Below are 22,852 nucleotides of genomic sequence, written 5' to 3' on the forward strand. Positions count from 1 at the left end.
CAGTTGTAGAATTTATTGTTGTGGAACGCGATCTTCGAATCTTCTTGCGATCAGAGCATACCTGCTTTCTTTCCATCATACATCAACTCCTCACCAACATAGCGGGAGATGCATGCGCCTGACTGAAAGGAGCTCAACCGCTCCATCTCATAGCGTAAACCGACAGCGTACGTCTTTGCATTGTGGCCAAATGAGCTGAAAGGAGGCCAGAAGCGAATCCAAGTCGATCCTAGAGCTCTGCTGTCGGGGTTGAAGGAGGTGATGTGGCATGAATGAAGTGAGAGAAGAAGATACTGTTGCCTTCAAAGAAAAGCACGTCTGCTGCCCAGACAGGAACCTAAAAGCAACCAGCTGGCTTCCCACATGCCATCTACGCGGCTTCACTGACTGATCCGCCATCCTAGAGATCTAAATTATTGGATATGTTTGCTGTAAAATATCGACTGGAGTCAGCGTCGCCCTAAGACGGCTGTAAGTCAGGGAGCAGAGATCACAAGAGAGATATCAATAAACATGTCAGCTCATCATATGGATGCAATATCCCTTACATCTGCAAACAAGTACGTCCAGCTGAGTCTCACAGCAGGGTTTCCATAGCTACCGAAAAGGGACGCTGGCCAACCGCATGCTCGCAGAGCCAAAGTTTGCTTAACGGGTCGTGGAGTGAGTTCTTGTGAAACGCATATTTTTCCCCTCTGCCTTTCTTTCTGCAGCTTACAGCTGTGTGTGTGAGTAAGTGTTTTTATGAGAGTTCCTTTAATTCTGCCAAGTTGTGAGAAAATGTATTATGACAGGAAGAGCCGTGCTAGAGAGAAAACGGTGTGCCTGACTTTATTAGAAGTCACTGCTGGGTTAGTGAACTAAAAAATGCTCCATATAGACAGTTTCATTGGGCGCACGCGCCTGGTGCAAAGTTAACTTCCGGTCCGTGTTTCCGGCAAACGCAGCTAATCATGAGTGATGAAGTTGGTCTCGGGTTATTGTGCTGTGGGATGCGTTTCATAAATATTTATTTATTTGTGGCGACGTGCCACAGTATCAAAACTGACCATCGTAAAATAAACATGAGCACGTTTTATATCACTGTATTTCGGAAGACTGTCTTCAGAAAATGTCATTTTCATATCATCCGGTGTGTGAGGCAGCTTTGTCGGTAACAGCCGTTACCGTGGAAACCTCAATTTGTTATGCTTAATGCACCTCCTGCTGGTAGAGAATGAATTTGCATTTTTAATAAATCCGTCTGATTTACGCAGCAAACATATTTTTTTCTTGTTATCAAAAAAATAAACTAGAATGATTTAGCCGTTGTTACTGATTCTATCGGGATGTCTACCGGACGTTGCGGTAGGGCCACAAAAAGTAACTTTTGTTTATGTTGTTGAAACCGTCTAGAAAGCCTGACTGTTGGGTTAAGAGTTCAGGTCAGTGCTCCTGTACTCCATTAGTGTACTATAGGTGTTTTTTGAATAAATTGATTTTATATAGTGTTACCACCTTTTTTTAACAAGTCTATTTGTGTTAATCAAAGATTTCTGAAAAAAGCATCATGGTTTAAGCATTAGCTACATTTTTTAAATTTAAAAAAATCCCAAGGATTTTAACAGTAGAGTATGCTTTTAGATATATAGTTGAATAAGCCATTTTATAATTAAAAATGATGGAAAATTGATATTTGCTCTGTTCTGGAAGGGTGCAGACACAAATGAATGGCGCATAGACTGTAAGACTGTAACTGGCATGTTATTACACCTGGACTGTGAACTTGCGCATTTTGGATGCGACTTTAATGCATTTCCCATATTACATAATTATTTGTGCAAAATAATGGACTCACCTGTCATAGAAGTCATCTCTGTAGTAATCATAGTCAAAATCATAACCACTGCAGGATTGAACACAAAAAATATATAAAATTTTAATTTTATATAAAATTCTCAAGTCAGTTTCAACATAGATACTGTGTAGTTATTGCTAGACAAAAAGCAAATCAAACCTTTACATCATTATTAAAAAAACACTACGTCACATTATATAAGGCAAGTCGTGAGTGCAAACCAAAATACAAGTGAGTGCAAACCTAAAATATAAAAGTCACTAAAACAAACTACCGTTTACTAGAGTTATGTTTCTTTTTTTTAAAAAAAAATCTGATTTATTCCTGTGACGTAAAGCTGAATTCTCATCATCTTTACTCCATTCTTCAGCGTCACATGATCCTTCACAAATCGTTCTAATATGCTGGGTCGCTGCTCCAGAAAAATTTCTCAGTCTGAGTAATGTAGAAAACAGTTAAGTTTCATGGTTTTGTAGAAACCACGATTTTTAATGACTCTTTGATGAATAGTAAGTTCAAAAGAACCACATTTCTTTGAAACTGATTTTTTTTAAAATGCCAATAAATGTCTTTACTCTTACTTTTAATCAATTTAATGCATCCTTGCTGAGAATTACTGCCCCCGAAACCTTTGAATGGCCGTGTAGGCCTATTAAAACACGCACTATTTAAAAGCCTTTCTTAGCAACATTTAAGCAGTGAAACGGTCCTAAAACACAAGCGATAAAACAGTAACAGAAAAATATCAAGCCACTGTTTTTTGGGCGGATGCGACGACGTACCTCTCTCCTAAAGCAGTATCTTAACGTGCTGCGAGGTAAATATGTTGTTAAGCTGCTTCATAATACACTCACCTGTATAATGTCGCTGCGGTTCTCTTTAGCCCTTTAGGCCTGTTGGGTTTGGGTTCACCTGCCATGTTAATGTCTGTGAACAGAAGCGGAAAGCGCGCTTTCAATCTAAAGTTTAGTTTCAGAAAAAGCTGATTTTTAAGTGCACAGAGTAATTACACGACATACGTATTAAACAATGACAGCTGGAAAAAGCCTTTCAAAGTGACATGTGCAGCTCTTTGATAATTGTACGTTTCCGGGTGCACTCGAGGCTGTTATCTAATGACTCAGTAATTATGACGGTGCACTGACTTTACGGACACTTGTCTTTAAGTGGGAGTGCTTCGATTTGCATAACCACACGCTCGATGCGTCCACCAGAGGGCACTCGACAACCACTCAACCGGCCTCTTTCCCAGCACACTCAAGCCTCCAGAGTCTCCTCGGCTTCCACTTATGACAGGAGGAGATGCAGAAAGAGAATAACGGATAGCCGTGAAGACGCGGAAGACATGCCTCTGTCACCCGATTTCGTATTTTCCAACACTCAAGCGCATACAGAGGTGAGCTTCGAGACAGGGTTTGAGGGAGAGCTGTCAGCCGTGATGATTTCCTTCAGCTCCGGGACCGATTGGCCAGCCGGGAACGAGTGGGGCCGCGTGAGTGACAGGTCACCGGGGCTGTCAAGTGGAAGCCAAAGGCTCCGTGGAGCGCGAAACAGCGGCTAATCTGACCGCCCCAAAAAAACATATATGTCATCAAGCAGCTGCGGAGGGCTGGAGGGCAAACGAGAGACGGACAGACGAAGATTGGAAGCGAAGGAGACAGAGATCGAACCGAATCGAGGAGAGATAGAGACATAAAAGGTGGAAGCGAGCAAATGAACAACTGTCTGAAGTCCTCAGCTTGACACGAACACCTGCCGCTGACACACCTGTCCTGCTCCTCGTTTATCTGAGGGGGGCGGGGCATCGGCGCTCGGGTTGCCCGGATACCAGCGCAGCTGAGAAACCAATCAGTGTCTAGAGGTCACCTCGTAGAGGACGCGCCGTTACTGGCTGGTATGATGAGGCTTAAAACGACTTGATCACTGAAATAGACCCCACACCGACCGACTGTAATTCACTAGAAGCGGCACACGCTAAAGACATACATATATAGATTTCACGGAACCTAGTGCACTCTAGGGCATGAAAGGAATTGTTTATTGGTCTGTAATGAGTTTCTCTGAACACTAAGGCTATGTTTAGAGCAACATACTACAGTACTACTCTTGATATTTCCAGTAAAAGAGCATGCATATTTATTCTGTACGGCAAAATATGAAGTGTACATCAAAGCATGCGCCACAGTATAGTATATTGCATCAACTGTCCAGTAAATGTTTTTAATGAACTACATATTATTATTACTATTATCATCATCTCCATATTGTAATTTCCAGTTATATAATAATTATATTTGTTGTGTACACACACACACACACACACACACACCATATACAGTACCCCTGTGAAAGTATTCCTTTATTTTGAATTTTTTTACATTTGTTATGTTGCTGCCTTATGATTTTTTTTCACATCAATCTACACTCCATACACCATAACTGATAATAATGAACATAAATAAAGCTATATCTCTACAGTACCAGACAAGGGTATGAATAAAAAGGGTATTTTAGTTTTTTATTGTTAATACATCTGCAAAAATGTACATTTTTTTTTCTGGTGTATGAAATGAAAAAAGCTATGTGTGTATATATATATTATATATATATATATATATTATATATATATATATATATATATATATATATATATATATATATATATATATATATATATATATATATATGTGTGTGTGTGTTATAAATAATTGTTATAACTTCTGTTTGTAATGTTTATCATTGCATAGTTACATACTATTTCACAAACTATTTTTAAGATATAGTTGGCAGTATCTTGTTATCAGTATGCTATTAATTTCAGTCTTAACACATGCACACTGATCTCCTGGCATAGTGCATGCCAACAAAATTCCCTCTAGTAAGTGCCCTACTTATATTACAAAACAATAATCAGTACAAGTGTTTAACACCTACACGATAAAGCTCAATACAAACTTAAAATCCACCGTGGTCAAGAATCCCGAAGAGCGGAGAATGACATTGATGTCTCATTGACCTCCTTATAATGTCGATCTACTTGCTCTGCACTATCTTGACCTCTCTTTGACCCCGTCACAGTGATGGCCACAGGAAACTGTCATCAATAGATATTAATCTTAACTGCTTCGGTGTCATGGGGCTCGCTCTTGGCAGCAATCATAGCACATGCAAACCAAACACTCTATAGGGCACTTAAAAAGTCAGCTTGCTCCTACAGCAAGTGTTGTGCTCTCTTTTTAACACCGGACAGATGATATTCAGATCCACACGCATTCTTATTATTGTCCAACTCACCGAGGGTCTGTCCAGCAAGTACACGTCCATTTTCTCCAATGACGGCTCCACGAGCGTGTCTCTCGTTAGCGTACTGAACGAAGGCGTAGCCTTTGTGAACCGAGCAGCCCAACACACGGCCATATTTAGAGAAGATCGTCTCTACGTCGCTCTTCTTCACCACTGCTGTGTTCAGGTTGCCGATAAACACGCGCGAGTTGATAGATTTCGGGTCATTTTTGTTGGTAATGTTGCTCGTCTGGACTTTCAGCGACATCTTGGTACAAATGTAAACAGCAATCTGGAGAAGAAACGAATCGCATAAGTTTAGACCAATGGGTGGAACCGATTAGGGACATTCTAGATACAGTAAAATGAACAAACCTGACTGAAACAGAGAAACAAAAGATCATTAAAGCATAGGTTTCCTGAAAAAGATAACTTACATCTTGTTAAAATTACTTTTGTGATTAAACTTCCATTAATTGTATAAAATAATTTGGTTTTATAAATGGCAACAAGAAAAATGTAAACAACAGATAAATAGTTCATTTTTAACGCAATAAAATGATAAGCTGTTAATTTTTATCAAATTCAAATAATAATAACAACAACAACAACAACAACAACAACAACAACAACAATAATAATAATAATAATACATATTATAATTAATAATATTTCAAATATATTATTAGCAATAAAAATGTGTATTATTAGTATCTATCATTATTGACATTATCTAAAATAATATGATACTTTATACATACTATTTATAATTAATAAACATAAGCTATTTTTATTCTGGTAAATTATTTATATAAATAAATATGAATATTTATTCAAACAAGTTTTCATTATTATTATTATTATTATTTCATGGGTAAAACCTTAAAATAAGATAAACTGGTTAACATTAGTTAACAACATTAGTTAACATGAACTACGCTTCAACAATACTTATACAAAATACAGTATTTATTCACCTTAGTTCATGCTAATTTCAGCATTTACTAATGCATTATTAAAATCCCAAGTTGTGTTTGTTAACATTAGTTAATGCACTGTGAGCTAACATGAACTAACAATGATTGCAATATTATTAACTACCTCTAACAAAGACTAGTGTTAAGGAATAACCTTATTGTAAAGTGTTATCATTTTATTATTAATAACATTATATATGACAATAAGCAATATTACTTTGTGTGTGTGTGTATATATATATATATATAAAATTAAAATTCTATGCAAAAACACAAAATAATATAATAGACAGGTCTATCTGGGGTTTTAAGTGCTGATTTTGCCCTTGAGCAAACATTACCCTATGAATCATACTGAACACGGACACGCCCTGACCTATATATCATCTAATTAATGAATAAGTGATCAAAGCTCTCCTGACACCAGAACAGCACATCTGATGTATGCCATTTCTCACGGGCAAGACCGGCTACACCCTACGCAGTAAAATCAGACAGAACTGTAATTAGCACACTGATCAAAGTCTTAATGACAGGCCGGAAGAAAGAACAATCACACATGAGATCGCTATAGTATTTCAGTTGTTTCTTCTAGACTGTAACGGATTCAACTGAGCGGAAAATTAGACTTTTCTTAAAGGGGTAGTTCAGTTTTATGTCATTATTTCTCACTCTAGAGTCGTTCTAAACCTGCAAGAGCTTTTGAGCACAAATGAAGATACTTGGCAACCAAACAGGATGGCAGTCACTGACTTTCATAGTATTTTTTTCCACAATGGCTACCGTCAAATGTTTGGTAACCAACATTCTTTAAAATCTATTTTTTTTTTCCAGTAGAAGACTGGATCAACATGAGAGTGTGTAAATAATGAACCCCTTCAAGCATATTATTTGCACGAGTTTAATCAATGTGAGAGCAAAAAATAAAAATAAGGAAATACCACAAATTTCTGTCAGACATAAATGTCTCTTCTAGACTGTAATAGGATTTAACTGAGAAGAAAGTGAGACTTTTATTAAAGGGAAAGTAACATTTTCTGTCATCATTTGCTTACCTTCAAGTTAAAACCTACATGACCTTCTTTCCTCTTTTGAGCTAAAATGAAGATATTTAGATGAACAATAGTAACCAAAACCATTGACCGTAGCCATTGACTTCCACAGTATTTTTTTTCACACAGCGGATGAATTGCATAGACGTAAACTAAACCATCAATACATTTCAAATAGGTTTTTATAGTGAAAGCACATCTGAAGATAGGAGTATTTGGACCTTATTGGGGACAAAAAAGAAGTCAGAGGTTAAAAGACGTGGTGTTTCTGACGGCTGCAGAAGTGGCCCACCGCTGTTCCTTATTAGCAGCCGTCAAACGTGAAATCAGGTCCAAACCTCGAGTCTGTCAGGGTCAACTACCGTCTCAGGTATGACTGAATCAGGTCTACAGACCTCGGCCCCCCTCTGACAGTCTGCTAATCGCACAGTATTTTCAGAGCAAGCGAACAGGAAGGTCATTTAGTGCGAAAGAGACGTTCCTCCTCTAATTACTAGCGAGTCTGTATATCTCACATTGCTGGGGATTGTACAAGTCTTTGAAGCTTGTGCTGTCTTTCTTTCCTCCTTGTTATAATGACTTAGGGTATAAAGGTTTTTGAACTGTACGCCGTCACCCCGCTCGGAAAAATAACTAGCCAACACGCTGCTTTGTTCGGACTGGCCTTTAAAGTCCTGCCTCCGTGGGGCCCATTAACACCTGTTAAAGTTTCCAAAGAGGTTGGTTGTTGAAAGCGTCAGAAGGTTTAGGGATTGTGGATTGTAATTAAATGATCGATTAGACTGGGAAAATACTGGAGCGGATTCCTACATCGCGCCATGTTGGATAGCATCCTGACAGAAAGCACTCATGCGGCTGAAAGACTCACACTACCTCCGGCTAACTTAATGAGCTGTGAGTTTCAGCGCTGCCATTTTTCCTCATTATGTCATTCACACAATTAACCCATTCAAGCGTATTATTTTGCATGAGTTTAATCAAAGTGAGACCCAATAAAAAAAAAAAAAAAAAAAAAAAGGATGCACCAATGTGGACATTTTTGTCGGATAAAACACATTAAAAAAATGGAAACGTTGTGTTTTTTTTCCCAGGTTGTTTGTTGTTTTCTTAATACACATTCAAATAAATGCATAATATTATAATAATTGACAGCTTTCAAAAGGTTGGGGTCAGTAAGATTGATACAAAAAGACAGGAAAAACACTAAATGAAATATTTTTACTATTATTAAAATAACTGTTTTATATTTCAATATTTTAAATATTAAAACACATTTTAAAATGTAAAACACTACTGAAATAGTACATTTTATTGTTGCATTTTACATTATAAATGTACTGTCTCTTTTGATCAGTTTAATGCAGCCTTGCTGAATAAAAGTAAATATTTTTTTAAATAAATTTTAGCGAACCCCAAACATTTGAATAGTACTGTAAATATTTTTAGGGGAATTATTAAACAGACAATTTTTAAAAACACTGTAGTGTTTCCACTACAATAAATCCTGCTTTTTACCAATTGTGGAAAAATATAAGAACAGTATAATCGTGATTGTGAATATTACAATTAAAAATGCATTAACAGATGAATTTGTTTGTTTTATTATGTATTAATTAAGGCACAGTCATGATCCAAATGAATCTTGAATCAAAATTTGCCAGCCATGAAAGTCTAATTTGCATAATTCTTTTATTAAACATTTAATAATGAAATATTTAGCCATTGTTTCTTTTACCCTATAAACTGGTTACTCATTGAAACATTGAACATTACTGGAGTAGGTTGGTCTATTACACTTTTTCTTCTTTAAAATCTCTTTAATGTGCTACTTGCCATTTCTTTAAAAGTAGTTTCTGAAATGTACTGGCAATTTCTTTGTTTTTTTCAGATTATGTCACTCACAGCACACATGATATCGTCACGTGTGTGGTTTCGCGTAAAGGAGCACTCTACAAGCAAAATAAACTTAAACAGATTTAATCCTCTTAAACGGGCAAAATAATAATATGCAGGCAGGCAGAACATAAACCACACGTAAGGACCTCGACGATCGGAAAACTGAATGCAAACACACAGGACTTAAATATACCACGTAATTGAGTAAATTAACGAGAGACAGCTGACGACAATGATGCAATTAACAGCACATGACACAAGACAAAAACGACAACAAAAGAGTCCAAAAGACGTGACAGATATCAAATATTTATGAACTTGTTTTGGTGGTTTCATGAGAGCAATATATTTCATTGTGTTCATTAGATTACGAGCAGATAAAACATTATAGAACAGTATGCAGTACATAATTAACACTAAAAATGCATTAATTATTATTATTTTATTTAAAAAAATTATTGTATCTTAAATTACTATTGATCATTAATAATCATAACTTTTCATGTTCATGATTTAATAATTGGCAAATACATCACTGGCTAAGGCACCTCTAAAAACACGGAAAGCTGGCATATTTAATTAGCAGTAATGCGGTGAGCGGAGGGAACTGTTTTTTAACAGTGTAATGGATGAAATTAACGGAGCAGAGATTGGATTGGACAGAGTCCAGGCAAAACAGCAGCACGATCCGTCAGGGATAGAGACACCACACACACACATCTCTCTCTGTGAGGCGAGCATGTGATTCTGGCACGCAAACGTTTGACTCTCCAGAGATTTGGCAGCGCTGTCCCACCACACAAGTTTCCCAGAAGCAGCTGCTTGCATTGCACAACACTCTAATACCAGGTTATTAAAATGTCCGCGGGGCTGAATGTTCATCTGCTTTTACTGCTGACCTGAAACCTGTTTTGCATTTTGGTAGTAACAGTCCAGGTTAAAGTGTGCATCCTAAACTGAACTCTCAGCACTTTCGGCATGCTGATGATGTGCTCACAGGAGTACTTCACACACTCGGAACGCATTTTTAAAGAACAGATAAACTGAGATGTGAAATTACAATGTAATATTTTGTGGTTCATTAAGTGATGGTTAACCCTCTGGGCTCTGAGTGTTTACTGTAAGGTGCGTCTGAAAGTAAATCAAAGGATTCTGAAACATTTTGAAAAAACGAATTGTTAACATGATAACATGTTTATTGGTTACACGGTTTTTGTTAATTTTATTTATTTTATCAATATAAATGTGTATTAATTCTACGTGTATTTTTATATAATAAATCTTATATATATATATATATATATATATATATATATATATATATATATATATATATATATATATATATATATATATATATATATGTAAATAATATATGTTTTGGTAAATAAATATACTCCCAGATAAGTGATCATATATTTTATATATGGTAATATATTTTATATATTTTCATTAAAATATATTTATATAACATTTTACTTACCGAAATGTAAAAGTTATTGCATTACTCAAGTAATAATAAATTAATAATTTGCATTTAGGTATTTAATCTTCTGAATATTATTGAAATATGAAACATATTTCATATAACACATTTACATAAAAAACACCCAAATTATTTTGCATTTAATTTACTACTAATCATAAGATAGTAATTTAGTTAATAAATTATTAATAAGTATTAGCAGCAGTCTTCTGAACATAATGAAATGTATTAATTGTAACACGTAATTTACATTGTTTATAATTTCATTATTTGTAATACAATATGTTATAATCTAATGTGATATAATAAATAAGAGCATATAAACACGAGTAAACTGAAAATGCATATTCATGAGTCTATCAAAGTAAAAACACAAAGATCAATTATATATGCACACTGCCTACACTATCAACTCATAATGCTGTACAAATTGAATTCTGTTTGACTTTACAAAGTCATGTGCTTGAACTGTCGCTTACACACACACACACACTCACACTCACACACACACACACACACACACACATACTAGTGAGTACTGCACGTGGTTGTTGGGAATAATTTATATTCTATTTGAGCTTGTGCCAAAATCATCCCTGTCAGTAATGGTATTTTACAGACAGGCAAATGTGTTTGGAGGTCACTTAATAGCTCATTAGAAACGAGAGCACCTGCACCCCCAACCCCCCAGATGTTACCGGAACAAGCACCAAACTGCTAGCTTTCCCAGCGATGTCGCTAGCACTCCGTTGGGATCAAACAGCATCAAACTCTATTTGGAAACAGCAGCCTAGGAATTAGGTTTCTCCACGGTTGCCCAAGGCAACTAAATCAGAGTTTGAGCATCGAGGAAAGCATCAATTCTTCAGCCAATCAGCTCCTCAAACAGACGCTTTGTACCCGGTGCGGTGTGCACAATTGTGGTTCGGGCAGGAATCTTAAGAGATTTCTGTGGCATTTGATTGTTAAAGGAATAAACCACAGATCCGTACAAGCTTCCGTCTGTGGAGCACAAAACGGATTTGAGGAATTCACTGGGCTGTGTATTCCAGACGCATCCTAAGCGCTATAAACGGTTATGTTTCCAAAGCATCACAATTTAGATAGCGCTTAAAAAATCACCTGACAACCACAAAACTACACTAAATTACATTAAAATGGATAGTTCACCCAGCAACTGAAATTGTGTTATTATTTCTAAGCAATACACACAAGAGCAGCCGTGCCGCGCAAGTGTAAAACTCTTCATGCAACAGTTCAAAGGCACAAGTGTGTAAATAAAAGTGACGGTTACCTCCTTCAAATCTTAATTTAACAGCTGAGCCTCTGTTACTCATTTGAAAACGCCACTTTAAAGCAATTAAAGTAGAAATGTTAAGGTGCATTCATTAAAGGCTTATTGTATTACTGTATTAAAGAGTACTGTATTAATACTGTATTAATTGGTCACTCTCGTCATTATACATCCCTTGTACTCTTCTACATTATACTGTACAGTGCTTTGATGCAACCTGTGTTGTTAAAAGCACTATATAAATAAAAATGATTGATTGATTGATTGATTGATTGAAAGAGTATAATGAAAGAGATGGTCTGATACCTTCATCTGATACAGCATTCATTCATCTGCTCGTTCTCATATTCACAACGAAACATTCGTTTATATAAAGTCACACCTTTGCCATACTATCCTTTCATCTCTTCAGCTATGATTTGTTTGTTAAAAGTAAAAATGATTTGCTTATTTCAGTCTCTTTCGATATAAAAGTTTTTACCGCTTCTCATTCATTAAAAAAAATGTCACGTCACCATCTAATGGAGGAATAGCGTTGCTAAAATCTCCATCGCACAATTTCTTTATACTAAGTACTATTATTAAATGCCAGCAATACTTTTAAAAATAGTATTTATTGAAAAACAGATGGTGTAGGTATTGACGGTGTAGAAATTAGATAGAAATGCTTTTATCATTTTATCATAATCTAAATGTATTTGTGTTGTTGTAGGTTTTGGTTATTTTGCTGTTGTAAGAGCTTTGAAATAACAGAAATCATTTGGCGAAGTGATATGGTCATGCAACGCGGCTGCCTGCAACTACCTTCGCTGTGTGCTTCCCTAAGAATATTCTCAGAACTTAATCATTTTCATCAGCCAATCGGATTCAAGCATTCAACGGCCCCCAGTAGAGTAATTTTTAATAATCGATAACAACAGCCATAATAAAAGTTGTTAGGCAATTCAGTCAAAAGTACAAAGGCAACGTATAACAAGCTAACAAAAACAGTTCGGTCTAAAAAAAAAAATAAAAATAGATTACCTATAGAATATACTAATTATACCAAAATGAATTATATTTCATGTTTAATCACAATCAGAATCGCTCCAGAAGATCTGGCCAAAATAAGGCTGTTTACGAACTCTTTGTATTAACAATCTGCAGTCTAAACTAACTATACAAAAACATTTTATGATGTGCGTAATATTTGATTTTAAAAAGAATTAAAACAATATTTAGTAAACGCAGAAAAAAGGATGAAAATAACTAAACAAACAAAGCGTGGTGTGATTTCTACTGACTGTACAAATGTGTTTTACTGGCATAAATTGTACTTCTTGGCTCGCTTTCGTGCTCTTCCTTTCTGACACCCAAGGGCGCCTTTGCTGGCACCACAGTGTTGTGCAGCACTACTGTCACCGTTATCACTCCAGGGAGTAAAGAGCAGACCAGCGCTTGATTGGTGAATGTCCCTCAAGCGTAGCGCTCACCTCCCTATTGTGCCCCTCAATACTAGCAACCAGTGAACCTCGTTATGCTCAGTATGTCACTGCCAGCAGGCACGGGGTCTCATCTCCACACACGGATTAAACCCGCAATCAGGCTGATCGTGAAAAATAGATTGTTCTGAAACAAAAACATCACAACAAATGCACACTGCTCAAATGTTCACGTTCAGTCCGTTTTTTTTAGTTTAGTAATCCTTTCATTCAGAGAAGATGCATTAAATAGACCAAAAATAAAACATTTCTAAATAGTACAAAATATATTTCATTCAAATAAATGCTGTTATTTTCTATTCATAAAAGAATAAAAAAATGTATTACAGTATTTTGCATAAAAGTATTAAGGTGCTAAATTATTTTATTTCATTACAGTTAATTGCAACACTTCTTGACCAGCAAATCAGCTTGTTACAATGACCTATGAAGGGTAATGTTTTTAAAGTAGAAAACGTAAAACAGAAAATAGATAAAATAGATAACTAATATTTCACAAAGTTACTGTTTTTGTATTAGTGAAAAGTATAGACTTTTAAAAAAAAAAATCATGCTGAGCCAAAAAGTTGCATGTGCGTTGACAACTGGACTGCATGCTTAATAAAAACTTTGAATTTTCCAATTAGTAAATTGCAAATAGAAAGCAAACACATGCAGGGCTTACGTTAGTTACAATGCAGTCACATTAAAAACATTCATGGGAAATGCAGGTTCATAATTCATAAACGTGTAAACAGAGAAGCATTTATAGTAAAGATCTGTCTTTACGGTAAAAAAAAATTGTCGCTGCAATAAAAAAAAAAAAGTAAGACATCACAAAGTAGTCTATAACTTCTTACACATAGCTATCATATGGTTTAAAATGATTGGAGCATAGTCAAGGCCCACTTTTTAAAATATTTTAGCAGTATGTTATTGTGTTTTTGGAGCTCGGCGGCCTCATTATACTAAACACAATGGCCAAAGCATTATTCAAAATTTCTTCTTTTGTGTTTCGGAGAGGAGAGAAAGTCAAATGGGTTTGCAACCGCACAATGCTGAGTAAATGATGACAGAATTTCATTTTTAGATGAACTATCCCTTTAAGTCAGACAGCACAGCGGCTGAGAAATATACGCACGGTTGGTGGCTGTCTGTGTCAAATTTATATCTCTACTCCCTCCAAAAAAAAAAAAAAAAAAAAAAAAAAAGCAGGCACACATCCGCGCCAAATTCTCTATTTTCTTTTTTCTCGACTCTGAGGGCAGGTGTTGCCAGAGATAAAAGAGAACGCAGAATAAACGAGTGTGCTTGTAATGATGAGGTCCCTTCTCATCCCTCCCTTCCTTTTCTCTATCTCACTTCGCTAATTTCCCGTCAGCGTCTGATGTCTTGCTTATTACCAGTGGCCTCTGAATCCACAGAATAATTAGCAGAGGAAAATAAACACGGGGTGCCCACGGATGCATGAAGGTCACTGGGTGTCATACTTTACTGAGAGCTGGATGACGAGGGACTTGGGGATGCTACAGAAGAACGGATGACAGTATTGATTATTTTTCCTCTCTGCTTTGAGTTATTGGATCTGTGCTGCGCTTGCACGTGCTGGTTGGCAGCACTGGGAAATATGCTTCTAATGGCTGGCACCAGCTATGTTTGGTGTGTATATACGCTTTGTGTGGTTATATATGTTTATGTGTCCTCTGAGCTACAGGCACATATATGTCAAGTGCACTGTGATCAGTCATAAAAAAACACAAGCAGGGAGAAGGAAACAGCTCTGTCTCCTTTGTGCAATAGGGCTTCTTTTTTCAATATATGAGCAAATGGGTGTTGGTGTGTAGGAATGAAAGTCATGAAACAAAGCATGGCCAGTGCAAGTGAGCATTCAGTCATTTGAAATAACCAATAATTTGATGCTAATATTTTTAAACAACTTGTATTAACATTGCTTTAATATATTAACAAAATATTTGTTTTATATATATATATATATATATATATATATATATATATATATATATATATATATAGTATATTCATAATTGCACAACTATCACTATGATGTGCTGTGCTTTGTATAGCTCTGTATGCTATTATTTTAAAAAAACATTTAGATTAATATTTGCATATGACAAGATTTTATATTTTAACATAATTGATTTAATATACTCGGAATTATGTAATATTACACTGAGAGTGAGCGAGTGCTGTGGACTGTAAAAGTGTATACATTATTTGTATTTGACCCGTTTCAATAGTTAAAATGCATGAATACATAATACTTCACAATGATGGCCACAATCAGTCAGATTTTGCTAAATTCATGTCACTATTTTTCCATTTAATTAGTCTTTTTTTTACTCAAAAGGGTTTTGTTCCTGAACGAGTCAGTGCTTTTGAATGAATCAGTTCAATGACTCACTTAGAAAGAAGTCACTTGTTTCATCTCAATGTTCAGAGGTCCATGCAGCGATTGTTATTACAAATTGGAATGAATATATTTAGAATTATGCACTATTTTCTCCAAACATGTCACAAGAGGCAATATACAAACAGTCAGGAAAGGGCATCTACTAAAGAAGGTAAAAGTGATGTCAAATATAGAAAAAAAGAACAAAAAAGACATTTTAAAAAATTCTGCTTGACTTCCTAAGGCAAAAACAGACTCTTTTCACCGCCCATGGATAAGTGCAAAACGTATACTGTATCAAACCAAAGCACATACAAAAATATTAATAAAAAGACTCCTATTTTACATAAACTCATCCAAGTATGCCCAGAGACAGAGAAGACCTTTTCCCCGAGACAGCTCTAAATGGCTCCAGGCTACATCTGGTATTGCTGATAAAGTCTTGCTCTGGCTCCTTCAACCAGATATATCATAAAATTATTGGGCTTTAGGACTCCGCAGGCTGTTCCTTTGGGAAGTCTGACTTTCCCCATCCTCAGCTGAACACTACTAAATCAACAAAGCAGCAGCACTTCTGTGGCCTTTGTAGACTAGCTAGGCCAGAGGGCATGCCATCACTAAGACGCCAGGGAAGATTTGGACCCTCTGGCACTTTTTATTCAAGTTGCCGGGCCCGGTCCTTGGTTTATCAGAGGTAATGCAGATTTAATGTTGCGAAGACTCCCTCCCCCTCTCGTTCCGTTTGCGTGCTCATTTTATAACAAGGGAAGTGCTTCAAACTGTACATAATAAGACAAATACAACCAATTCCATTAGCCTCATGTTCACTCTGCGGATTCAAAACAAATTAGCCTACAGCGAAATTGCCCAAAGCAACAAGAAATCATGTTGCATCTCAGGCTTTTATTTTAAAGTGACACGCCACAGTCATAAATATGCTAACGTTGTATCTCGGTAAGAATAGAGACGGTTTCGCTTGCTTTATTTACAAGAAAAGCTGTGCGCTTTTGTTACAAAGCAGAGTATTATAATTGGTGATGCTTGCTAAGGCACTTACTAGATTGCACAATATTCCTCATAATCAGGGTTAGGGGCGGTGAAAAACGGTGCATAATTTGTTCTGCACCGTTTGTGTTTTCCTGTAGCTTCGAACTATAGCAATGCCGATGTTATGGGTTTGATTCCCTGGAATGCATCAAAAACACAAAGCTTGCATGCAATGTGAGTCACTTTGGATAAAAGCATCCGCCAACTGCACAAAGTTAGATGCTATAGACCTGAGTCAGAAAGTAAGCACCCCAGTGAACACTAAGAATACCAAAGAAACCATACTGAAATGCCCTGGCAACCACCCAAAACACTTATGGCAACGTTTGCACGAGCAAGCACTTCCTTTTAGGCTGAAACTCTAGTTACATACTTTAAATATTGTTAGTTTATTTGTTTACGATGGTGAATGGACTTTTAGTGTTCAACATAATGTCTGCAAACCGCATTTTAGGAAGGTTTTGGCAGACACTTTCGTACTCAACTGATATGAAAGTGCATATATTGTGTATAAATAAGACTTAAAGCTGCTGTAAGCGTTTTTTTTAATACTCCGGCTCTTTGCCAGTGACGTCACTTGGAGCGAGACACTTGTTTTAACTTTTTTTTTGAAAACGGAAATGTGCTTGCAGCAGCTTTGGGCAGGCAATTATCCTTGAAATTCAAATCTTAAATCTAAACCATTGGAAAGAATTAAATATCAATACAATTGCCATGCTTGAACAGAACAGAGTATCAATTTATACAACAGGTAGTTCAACAGCTCTTTTCATTGTTGCATCAGTGGTGAGCATTTTTAGCGATTCTTTCTGCATCTTATCTTAGCTGCACAAAAATATTTGGAATTGACGCAAGAACATTTGACACAACTAAAAGAAGGAAACTGAAAGAAAGGTGTTCTCGTTTTTATATGCGAAAAAATTCCCTCTCAATTATAACAATTTAAAGTGTCTTTTATTTGAATATATTCTAAAATGTCATTTATTCCTGTGACCCAAAGCTGAATTTTTAACATCATTACTCCAGTTTTCAGTGTCCTTCAGAAATCATTTTAATTGATTTAATCGATGCTGCTTGATATTTTTGTAGAAACCATAATAAATGTTTTTTTCCCAGGATTCTTTAATGAATAGAAAAAAGTCTTTCCTGTCACTGCTGACCGGTTTAACGCATCGTTAAAAAATACGAAAAATCCTACTGACCCCAAATGTTTGAACGATAGTGTATTTACGTATTCAATGCATTCAAATAATGCAATAATTTAATATTAAAGCTGAAGCTAGTAAATGGCCTTAGTAGAGCAACCTGTCCAGAACGAGCGCTGAACTCACCAGACACCTCATAATCTTTAGAGTAAACATCAGGTCAAAGAATCAACGATGACCCAAGCAGAAAGCACTGACCTGACAACTACATCAGCACACACATCTATTAACTAGACCACATGAGACCAGCACAGCGATTCTATCTGACAAGCTACAGTAACATTCACTGAACTCATGCAATTCACTTTACTGCCAGAGAGACTAAGAGAGCAGCATTTTAAAGACCACCCAGCAGACCGCTATATATAGCATGCGTTGACTGCTGGACCATTTGTCAGGATGTGACAATTCAAGTGTGGATTAACGAAGAGGGACTAACCGGTGCAGAGTGAGAGAAAAGACGCAAATGAGATGCAGGAGCGGTTTACAACAAACAAATCCCCATTTTGAGCTGCGCTGCCCTTTTTTTCCCCTTCTTCTGAAGGTGTTTATTATTCAGTTGGATTAGAATATCGTAAATAATGCACGCTGTCCTATATAAAACCATCTGTTGTTTGGAGTGTCTTTGTAGATATTTTAAAAATCACACAACCTGAAGTGTTTTTCTCTCAAATCGCTGATTTGCTGTAGCAGACATTAAAAGCAATCAAAAGTCGACAACTTTTCATGCCTCCTGTTTGGCACAAACGCATTACGAGTTCCCAATCAGATTTCTATGCGTGAATCGGCTGTTCAGAAACGACTAGCTTTAAATCTAAGCTTTAAATATTTCCGTATACCTCTCGAGGGCGAAAAAGGGGACGTTCGCTGTTTTTCGGAGACTGTGTCCTATTCAGACAACAATACCGGTTTGATTTAGTCAGTGTTTCTGGGGCAAAACAATTTAGACTCGCTTCTCTCGACCGAGTGGCACGGCACTGCAGCCACTCCAATCAAGGAGCAGCTATGCAGATGAACTATTGTACAACTATTTACAGCATACTTTACCGGCGGGGGTCTTTCAAGCCCGGCATGCGCAGGATAACCGGTCACCATAGTAACACAAAAACATAAAAGGCCCTTCATTTGCAGCCTGATAAGAAAAAGGGGAGCAAAAGTCTCTAAAATGTGTGTACCTTCTAATTGAAAAACGCTTTGAAGCCGACAGCATTTGCAACTCATTTCTCTTCAGTGATGTGACATATTCATGAGCAAGAAAAGAATATATATGAAGCCGAATATGAATGTGATTTGGGATTGTGAAGGCCTGCTCTACTCTTATTGAAAAGACGGGTTTGCGGGATGTGGAAGAAAAATATCTCATTATTTTTGAGAGTATCCCAAATGTATGTATATTCTTTTTCTTTATCAGAGCTATCATTATATGCTATTATTGTTAAAAATGCATTGTTTTAATTTCACCATTTATTCCTCACAAAAATATTGGTTACACTTTATTTTGATAGTCTACTGTAAACACATCAAAATTAACTGTTAGAAGATATTAACTATTTAGTCTTAATACTTTAATACTCTAATGACTGCTAGTTGGCATGTCGTTGCAAAAATACTTAAAAAACTAGTAATCTTAATAATGTGTTACCATAATATTACTGCATGCACGACCTTGGTGATACTATAGAGAAAACTATGATTTAGAGGCGATGCAAGTTATTACCTTTTCCTGAAATTTTAAAAAAAGGAAAAGGAAAGATGTATACAATAAAAATATTCATATTACATACTGCCTTGTTTATCATGCAGATGACTACAGTTACCTATATCATGATACATTTAAGTGAGAAACAAAATTGCATCTTGATTAATGAGACAAATGAATCAAAATGAAGTGAGGTTATGACTAAAACAAGAACTAATATGTATATAGGCTCAGAAAACTTATAGGACTTTAATGTGTCAATGTGTTGAAGGTCCATATTACAGCTTCAATGCCGCTTCAAAGGGCTTTACTTGATCCCGGCTGAGAAATGAAGCTCTCAACAATTTGTCTTTTTCTTAAAAAAATTTAAATGTATATACTTTTCAACGACTGGAGAAAGAAAGACATTGATTAAATCATCTGGAAATTTTAATCCTTTAATTTCTCAGAAAACAATACTTCATTCATTCATTCAGCATATAAGGTAAACGTCTTTTGAAGTAAAGATGTTTCAGTATTTTCATAAAAAATACAGAGGAAGATTTTTTGAAGTATTCAACATTTAAGTATTTAACCCTTAAGACTTTTTCCGCTCAGGTTTTAGACCTTTATAGGCCTTTAATTGTGGATGGACGAATCAAGACAGAACAGAAACATTAAATGTAATTGTTAACGATTCCAGATATTGAACTAGAGACAAAGAGAATCATTATCTCGAAGGGAGCACCCTTAAATCTAATATGCTGAAATAACATTTGTTTTCTTTACTTCCACAATATCAGAGATAATCTCACTTAGAGGACATTGTTTTATGGTATTAATTGGCCAAATATAGAACTTGCTTGTGTTTGGATAAAATTTGCATATTCAAATTTAAGCGCTAATCCTTGTATTTGCTGACAAACAGCATTTTGCTGATGTAAATCCACATCAGATTTGTTGTGCTCATAAACTTTTCCTCCACTGTAGTGCGTAATGAGCCATAGTAACAGCTCAGTCAATTGAATTACTTATCTTTACTGTCTAATAAACTATAAATGCACTGTGCAACAACAACATAGCACTCCCTGACATAATGTCATACATTTTTTATAGATCAAATGAATCATTCATTATATAACCTTCTCTTCCCAAATTCAATTAAATCTTTCTTGTCCAATGGTGAATGCTGTTCCCGCCCCATCGACACCTCCTGGTCTATTCATCATTGGCTGTTGTTGCTGCCCGTCTCAATCACTTTGCTTTCCTCCTCTAGTTTGGGTATGATGAACGAGCTGGAGGGACTCTCATCTATCTGCTCGGCACCTCCATTTATCGCCGTGGCTGAAAAATAGATGGTGTATGAAGTGTAATTTGGTGCTGTAGCGAGGCTTCTGTCCCAGTGGATGTGTCGTGGGACTTTGATTAAATCCTTCTTATAGGAAATCGATACATTCTTCATTAGGCCTCTCCTTCTACAAGCCTAGGCCTTTTCCTTCTTATACATTTAACCCACACACATAGACGAGGGGGATGAGGTTGAGAACGAAAGAGTGTGTGAGGATGTAGGATGGTTGGAGGCTAAAATGACCAGGAGAGGATAAGGAAAGGGTATTCTGACCCAGTACTTAAGGGAAAGAAAAAAGTGTAGGGGAATATGGATAAAAAAGAGAATGAAGAAAACAGAAGGAATGACTAAGCAAAAGAGGGGGAGAAAGATAGGGATTGTTTTCTAGCGAGCTGCCTATCTAGACGGCATCACAAAGCACTTTCTTTAGGTCGGGATCGAATATATTACTATGCAATACCGTACTACTGTAAAGAAAAGATGCATTAAACTGATCAAAAGTGACAGTGAAGATATGTGCAGTGTTAAAACAAATGTATTTTCAAATATATATATATATATATATATATATATATATATATATATATATATATATATACACTTTCTGTTGTTCAAAGAATTCTTCAACGTGTTTTCACAAAAATAGCAAGCAGCACAATCGTTTTTATATTGTTAATAGTAAGAAACATTGCTTGAGCAGCAAATCCTCATATTATAATGATTTCTGAAGGATTGCGTGAAGACTAGAGTGATGATGCTGACAACTGCATAAAAATACTCTGTAAAAATACAAGTTACTTAAACCTGATGAGCAAAACTTTAAGATTATACATAAAACTCTCGCATCACTGCAAAAACAGCTTCACATTTCCGACCCTATGAATACACATTAAAAAAACTATTAATAATTAATAAATAATAAATAATTATACACTGTATGTACATTACGTGCTATGTATTTTTGCGCTTGTTAAAGCACCGGGTTGTTAGCTTAAAAACACAAATGTCTATTGCAATCAGTTGTGATTCGTACATTTACAAAAAACCAAAACAGAAGCGTACAAATATATTTTCTGTAAACATGCCTGAATGTGTCAAAGGTACTATAAATAAAGACTCCACACAATAGCGCTCTTTTCATAAAGCTCACAACTGTTTCCAATAGAAGTTGTGCGACGAGTTTCTACCTGTGCGAAACGTTTCATATCAGTCACATGTGAAGTTTCATCACAGTTAGGAAGCTATCACAGCAGTCACTGTTTGAGAGACACCTAATTCCCTTCACGCATGCCACGCACCGCACTCCGCTCGACTCGAGTGGATTAAACCAAATCACAAAAGATCAACAGTCGATATTGCAAATGCTAAATGGCCGGTGCGCACAAGAGTGCAAGAGAGAGAAGCGAAAAGAAACAAAAATCACCGCTAATGACTAGCACTTGCCATATGGGTGGGATGAACACTGAGGCACATGCTTTCATCCAAACAGACCAAATCTTGACCGCATTACAGGCTTTCCAAGCCAACTGCCTCAAAAGCGGCGCACAAATGACTGTATGTGGCCAAATTCACTATGAACATCAGGTTAGCCTTCTCTAAATGAGATCCTCTAAGCGCACTGGCCGAGCAGCTATAAAAACATTACTGCCAATAAATAACACGCAGCGTTTCAGCTTAGCAGGTTGTACCGCGCAGAATACTTTGAACTCTGGACAAGTTACCAAGTTAAATAATTCGAAAGGCCAGAAACGAAACTCCTCCCCATTTCCTGCCCTGGATGAAATATTTAATTTATCTCCCCCCTGTTGATAGACTGTCTGGCCTGCGCTGGCCCAGCATAAGGCCGACCTCTGCCAGAGGTATTTTAATGAGTTTGT

At 36.3% G+C, this 22,852-nt stretch overlaps 1 protein-coding gene across 1 annotated transcript in view; it reads right to left on the bottom strand.

Moving 5' to 3' along the window:
• raly (RALY heterogeneous nuclear ribonucleoprotein) overlaps window positions 1-22,852 on the bottom strand; it is a 73,179-nt gene that overhangs the window by 8,624 nt on the left and 41,703 nt on the right. The window contains exons 3-5 of the mRNA XM_043242765.1: window positions 5,132-5,411; window positions 2,692-2,764; window positions 1,838-1,885 (exon numbers count right to left, since the gene is read on the bottom strand). Coding sequence (XP_043098700.1) covers window positions 1,838-1,885; window positions 2,692-2,764; window positions 5,132-5,387 — 377 coding nt within the window. The 5' untranslated portion in view covers window positions 5,388-5,411. The remainder of the gene's footprint in view (window positions 1-1,837; window positions 1,886-2,691; window positions 2,765-5,131; window positions 5,412-22,852) is intronic.

This window comes from Puntigrus tetrazona, chromosome 6, assembly GCF_018831695.1.
Source record: "Puntigrus tetrazona isolate hp1 chromosome 6, ASM1883169v1, whole genome shotgun sequence".
Lineage (NCBI taxonomy): Eukaryota > Metazoa > Chordata > Actinopteri > Cypriniformes > Cyprinidae > Puntigrus > Puntigrus tetrazona.